The 6,092-nt window shown below is 56.1% G+C and overlaps 2 protein-coding genes across 4 annotated transcripts in view; one reads left to right on the forward strand and one right to left on the reverse strand.

Annotated features, from left to right (window-relative positions):
- Nucleotides 1-2,717, forward strand: part of SZT2 (SZT2 subunit of KICSTOR complex) — a 77,769-nt gene extending 75,052 nt beyond the window's left edge. For all 3 annotated transcript variants that reach the window (XM_049879027.1, XM_049879028.1, XM_049879032.1), the window contains 3 exons: nt 52-168; nt 1,535-1,603; nt 1,749-2,717. In XM_049879027.1, coding sequence (XP_049734984.1) covers nt 52-168; nt 1,535-1,603; nt 1,749-1,892 — 330 coding nt within the window. In that variant the 3' untranslated portion in view covers nt 1,893-2,717. The remainder of the gene's footprint in view (nt 1-51; nt 169-1,534; nt 1,604-1,748) is intronic.
- HYI (hydroxypyruvate isomerase (putative)) lies at nt 2,626-5,470 on the reverse strand. Its single transcript, XM_049879033.1, has 8 exons — nt 5,220-5,470; nt 5,020-5,131; nt 3,746-3,860; nt 3,476-3,554; nt 3,339-3,388; nt 3,159-3,228; nt 2,920-3,054; nt 2,626-2,785 (listed from the first exon to the last, which is right to left on the reverse strand). Exons 1-8 carry the CDS (start codon nt 5,416-5,418, stop codon nt 2,712-2,714), a joined length of 834 nt encoding a protein of 277 aa, XP_049734990.1. The 5' UTR covers nt 5,419-5,470; the 3' UTR covers nt 2,626-2,711.
- Between the last annotated feature and the right edge of the window lie 622 nt (nt 5,471-6,092).

The following is a 6,092-nucleotide window of genomic DNA, read 5'->3' on the forward strand; positions in this document are numbered from 1 at the left end:
CTCAGAGGTAGCTCTGAGGCAGCAGATCCAGGCCTGTGGATCTTCCTGTAGGACTGCTTCCTGTCCATGACAGTCTCCTGGTACCAGAGCCTGATCAAGGTTCTTCTAAGCCGCTTTCCCCAGAGCTGTCGCCATTTCCAGAGCCCAGACTTGGGAACTCAATACCTGGTAAGACCCCCTGACTCCCTCTGAAAAGAGAGACATGGTAAAAATCCTCATGAAAGAGAAGCTAGATGTCCCCCTCAAGGATCCCCAGCCTAACCAAACAAGCTGTGTTCTGGAGGGAGCCTGGATGGAACGGGGCTGCACAGATACATGTAAACCCCCGCCCCCAGCACTGAGCCACAAATGTGACTCACTGAGCTGTGGGGTGTTTAAGAGAAGGACTTAGAGCCCTGCCCTCAAAGGCTCGCCCAAAACAAAGACTGGCTAGAGATCCTGACGGTCAAGGTCTAGAACCAGAGGTGCACTCAGAACCCATCTGCAGTTGGTCTCGGAGGCTGCAGTTCCAGAAAGGACCTTTGTTACCCAAAGCATGTTCCTCGCGCCAACAGCATCGGCATCACACGGGAGCTTGCTGAAATGCACACGCAGGCCACACTCCATATCTGTCAAGTCAGAATCTGCATTTTAGGAAGGCCCTCAGATGATTTGTATGCACATTAAAGTTTGAGAAACACTATCCTAAGAGTGGTGGTGGGTACAAGCACAGGAGTTACAGACACTAAAGAGATGGGCCCAACGAGAGCTGTGGTCTAGGAGAGGAAGCTTGTCAAGAGAAGACTTAGAGAAAGGAGGAGCTGGGCCATGGTAAGGAGTCCCTTGATATAGTGTTTATGGGGCAGGTTAGTTTCAGGGTCATCCAAAGAGGCTGAGATCAGTTAGGAGGAGGCTACAGTGGTGCAGGTGGGTGTGAGCAGATGGGGCTGATTGTGTGGGTGGGAACACTGAGCAGGAATGGGTTTGGGGAGGGTAGGTGATGAGTTCAGCTTGAGGCAAGTCGAGTCTGAGGTCCCTGAGGACCTTCTGGGAATGCTGTCTAGAAGGTATATATGGACATTGGGAATGGCACTGAGAGAGATCTAGGCAGCATCTATGTGAACAGGTGGTAATTGAAGCCTTGGGAGTGGAGTCCCAGTCCCGGGAGAAGTCAGGGAGATGAGAGACCCAAAACAGTACCGGAGGCAAAGAGGGCTTGTGTCAAGGGTAGAGAATTCTCATCCACTGGTTGGCTTCAGTGTGCTAGGCTTGGTGTAGGGCCTCGAGATGGACGACCTCAGTAGCCTTCCAATCAAGTGTTACCCCCTTGCTCTGATGAGGCGCAGACAGGCCGTCCGGGCAGCTAATGAGCATGAGGACTGAGATGTTCATTTGGAGACAAGGTCCTGAGTAGCCTTGGAGTACATGTGGGGTCAGGTGCGGTGATGGAAGCGGACCTTTGGACGGGCCCCCATTTCCAGGATGCACTAAAGGATCTGTGCCTCCTAGGGTAAGACAAACCTCATTCCCCATCTCATATTGTCTTTCACTGTAGGTTGTGCTGAATCAGAAGTTCACTGACTGTTTTGTGCTAGTATTTCTGGATTCCCACTTGGGAAAGACGGTGAGAACAAGGGGTAGGGGGCTTTGTGTCAGCCTGGTGTGAGACTGTTCCCCACATGCTCCACCCCAGAGCCTTCTAAGCCCTGTTTCCTGTCCCCACCTATGCCCTCCTCTCACCACTGCACCCCTACCCATGTTCCCCACAGTCTCTGACGGTGGTTTTCCGAGAACCCTTCCCAGTACAGCCCCAGGACAGCGAGAGCCCCCCTGCCCAGCTGGTGTCCACCTACCACCACCTGGAATCTGTCATCAACACAGCCTGTTTCACCCTCTGGACCCGCCTCCTCTGAGGGAGTGGGCCACCGAATGGCCCTGTTCCTTGAATCATGGTCTATGAAATTGCCCACTTGAGGCAGGACTGAGCAGCCCTGCTCTGGGCCCCAGGACGCCCAAACATGGAGTGACACCAAAGGCTTTGTGGATATGTCTCAAGGGTCTGCTGCCCCAGCCCAGAAGCAGAGGCTGCTCTCCCCAAACACTCACAGCCATCGATCAGCCCAGGGCTCCAGGGAGTCAGGTCAACTCCCTCAGGTGCCCATCTCCTCTCTGGACCCTAGGCCCTTCCAGAAGGGAGCTCCTCTGTCCTGACCACCTGGTGGGGTCCCAGGAATTCTTCACACCAGATGGCAAGCAGTCACCCTGAATCCTGCCTCCAGGTCTTGGACTGCTCTGTCTCCCCCGGCCCCAACCCTCTGGTCTTTATTTCCTACTTAGACATCACTGCTGGACATTGCTGCTAAGCAGAGATATCTAGGTTCCAGTCCCAGCTCTTCCTTTGAGCACCTGTGACCATGGGCAAGTCCCTTTGCTCTCAGACCTTTGGTTTCTCATCTGTAAATGAGGAGGTAGGCTCAGAAATTCTCCCATCTCCACAGCAACACTGGCACAGACTGCCAGACTTGAGCATGAGCTATATGTCCTTTTTTAGCAGGAGGGAAGCAGGCCAGAGAAGCTGAAGGGTTAGACACTGTGTGTCCCCACCCTCCCACCACTAAATACATTAAAAAAAAAAAAAAAGCACATGTGAAAATGTTCAGCAGGTTGTCTTTAATTCAGAGGAGACACAGGATGCCCGCTGTCCCAGAGGCTTGTGGGTGGTGTACAGGACCTCAGTGGCCAGCCTGTGGACGGCCCTGCCTGTCCCAGTACGAACGTAGCCACCTCAAGCCCTCTATGGTGTCTCCTGTCGGGAGAGGGAGGCAGCAGCATCTCAACCCAGGAGGAGAAAAACAGCCCCTATCCAATAACTGTCCCTTAAGTGCCCCTTCGCCGGGGCCAAGCCTGGAGCCTCATGCCACCCCTCACCTGACCCCTCACCTTGGGGCCGGTACTCGCAGCCCACAAAGCCTTTGTAGCCTTCATCTTCCAGCAGCTCGAATAGGTAGGGGAAGTTCAGCTCTCCAGGGCTGTCAGGTTCCCCCCGGCCTGGGACCTGTGCCACCTGCACATGTCCTGGGACAGATAACGGACAGATGTGAGCCCAGGCCTGCTGTGGCCTAAGGACAGATGTGGGAGGGCATAGAATGCAGCACAGCAGAGAAAGGGGCCCCTCTCACCAACAATGGGCAGGAACTCCCGGATGTTTCCTGTCAGGTTCCCATCCATGATCTGCCAGTGGAATATGTCCTGGGAAGAGAATACTATAGTCAGAGACCCCTCAGGCCCCCACCATTCTTTGATGGTCCCTAGATTTGGAGAATATGGGCCTTCTGAGAAGCACTCTTTCTTCCACTTACCATTTGTAACTTGAGGTTGGGTCTTCCAACCTTCTGTAAGATGGCTGCCACTGAGGGAGAAAGGAGGAAGAGGCTGTGAGACCCAGGAGACCACAGATGAAAGGGTGCAAGAGGTGGCACAGGGCTGGGGGTCCTACCCTGCTGGGGGGTATCCAGGAAGTACCGGGGGTCAGTGATGCGAGTGTTAATGGGCTCCAGCAGTCCCACGAGGTTCTCCTAGCACCGTGGTGGATGCTGTGAATAAAGCTCCTCCTCACCAGGTTTTCCTCAGTCACTGGTCAGGGCCCTCACCTGGGCCAGTGCTCAGCCTTATGCCTCATCTGCTCACTCCACTGTGAACCTCCCCACGCGCACGCACCCAGACACATTTATGCAGGTATACACGTCTGTGTTTTCACCTGTCTCACCTGAGCCAAAACCCCAGCTGCATGCCTCAGGTTCTCCAGAAAAACTGCCTCCATTTCACTCCTGACAGCTGTTTGATCAGCCCCCTGGGGTACACGGCCAGCCATCAGGTGAATCCTGTGGGGAAGATGGGACTGGAGGGACTGTGGGGTTCGTTCTGAGGCAGAGGAGAGGCCTTCATCTCCTGGGTTCCTGTGTGCACCCTTCTGGGGCATCCTGCCTGTGCCAGTCACACTCATCTCCCCAGGGCTTCAGTCCACACCCCCGGGCTACATTGCTCAACATCCCAGTTCCCCTCGGACACCTGTGTCAGCCTGAGCCACGCCTTTCCCAGATGCTTTCTGAGGGTAAACCATCTGGGCTCTGGGTCCATCCCTCCTTCCTCAGAGCCCTCAGTCCATCACCTAGCCCCTCCTGTCCTTTCAACCTCCCTGTATTAGCCTGCGCCTTCTCAGCCTATAACATGCTCAAGTTTCACCTTCAAAAAATTATTTTGACCCTTACCCTTCTCAGGTATTCCCTGCTGCCTGCCTACTTCCTCACATCTGTTTCTTAGCCCCTTCCCATCTGTCCTCTGCTCCTACCACTCACCAGTAATGTCCCCCTTGTCGCCAGTTCCTTCTCAGCCCACTAGGCCTCTGCAGGATTTGACACCCCACTTTGAACCTTCCTCCTCCCATCACCATCTGATCTTTCTCAGCCACATCCAAACTTCATGCAGGTATATCCCAGGCCCACTCAGGGGTAACAGGCTACATCTCCAGCTTCAAGAACTAACTGCTGAACACAGCTGAAGTTGGTGAACACACCAAGCTGCCTCTTGCCTCTGGCCATTGCACCCTCAGCCTAGAATGCTCTTTACCTTCTGGCCATCAAGCAAACACCCACTCTTTCAAGACCCAGTTCTAGCATCACTGCTTGTTAGAAGCTTTCTCTGATCCAGTCAGGGCTAGGTGCCTACTCTGCTCCCATGGCCTCTTGAAGTGACACCGTCCAAGATCGTTCAGTATATTTACTTTGCCATTTCCCTCATCAGACTGGACGGCCAGCATGGGATGGGCATGAGTGGGTGGCCAAAGGTCACAGGACAAAAAAGAAATTCAAGAAGCAATTTTAAAAGGGCCAGGACTGGAGGGGAAGAGGAGGGGCAGTGTGCTCACTCCTAAGCCTCTCAGGCCTGGTGGTCTCTGCTCCCTGACCCCGAACCTGCAGCCGGGTCATAGAGGAGTAGACAGGGCAAGATTGAGAGCAGGGGGAGGAGGAAAGACGAGGGTACCTGGGGCAGTCCAGGGCCTTGGCATAGAGCACAGCCTGTTCCAGCCCCTCTCGGAAGGCCGCCTGCCTCCCGGGTACGGCCCCCAGGCCCATTTCCCCTTTCTCTTGGTCTCCTGCGGAGAGAACGAGCCTCAGCCCCGGGCTAGGGCGTCGTGCCCCTTCCCCAGCCCGCACGACCCCAGGCCGGACCCACCGGCGCACCCGGGGGCGTGTTGATCAGCACCAGCCGCAGTCCCGCCTCCCGCACCGCGCGCGCCAGCGCCTCCGGCGGCTCCGCGTACGGGAAGGCCACTTCGGCGGCCTCGAAGCCCGCGCTGCTCGCGGCCCTGAGCCGCGCGGGGAGGCCGGGGAGCTCGGGGAACAACCACGACAGGTTCGCCGAGAAGCGCAACGGAGCCATGGCCGGGCCTGGGGACAGAGTCCGGGAGGCGCGCGGGGCGGGGCTGAGTCCCTGCGGACCGGAAGGCGGAAGGCGGTGGGCGGCGGGGCGCGCAGAGCAGAGCGCTGCAGCCCCGCGGGGAGCCAGGAGCGGCCCGGCGCCGTGAGCCCCCTGGGAGCCCAGAGGGACGTGGGCCGCGAGCCGGCCGGCGAGGGGCTGCAAGCGGGGGAGAGAAGCTGGGGCCCGGAGGAAACGGGGCGAGAGCTTTCTCTGCTGGCTTTCAGCATCAACGTCTATTGCTTTTGGGTTAGGAAAATAATGTGTTGTAAAAACCTAGGTCAGTCCCGAAAAGTGAATTTTGTTCAAGATGGGGACTGAGAAGGGCAGGGAAAGGCGAAAGGACCCGAGCGCCTAGGCCCCAGCGTGGGCGAGAGGGGCAGCTTCGGGAGAAGGGTCCTGGGTGGTCCGCGGGAGGTGGGGGAGGCTGCTGCGCCCGCGTTTGCAGGGGAGGAGACACAAGGAGAACTCACCCGGCCCTGAGGGCCCAGTACAAAATTAAGGACTGGTCTTTAACGGATAATACTTAGTATTTTTTCTAGTTATAAAAATTGTATCTGTTAATTATGAAACATTTCAAAGCTGTATGACTGAATAAAGAAAAAAACGAAAACCACCAGTTGTCGCACCACTAACTC

The sequence above is a fragment of the Elephas maximus genome, chromosome 3 (genome assembly GCF_024166365.1).
Source record: "Elephas maximus indicus isolate mEleMax1 chromosome 3, mEleMax1 primary haplotype, whole genome shotgun sequence".
Classification (NCBI taxonomy): Eukaryota; Metazoa; Chordata; class Mammalia; order Proboscidea; family Elephantidae; genus Elephas; species Elephas maximus.

Coding starts and splice junctions, on each gene's coding strand:
- HYI (XM_049879033.1), bottom strand. CDS start 5,418: ATGGCTCCGTTGCGCTTCTCGGCGAACCTGTCGTGGTTGTTCCCCGAG. Junction 3,229..3,338: donor CCAACCTCAAGTTACAAATG/GTAAGTGGAAGA, acceptor TTCTCTTCCCAG/GACATATTCCACTGGCAGAT. Junction 3,055..3,158: donor GGAGTTCCTGCCCATTGTTG/GTGAGAGGGGCC, acceptor TATCTGTCCCAG/GACATGTGCAGGTGGCACAG.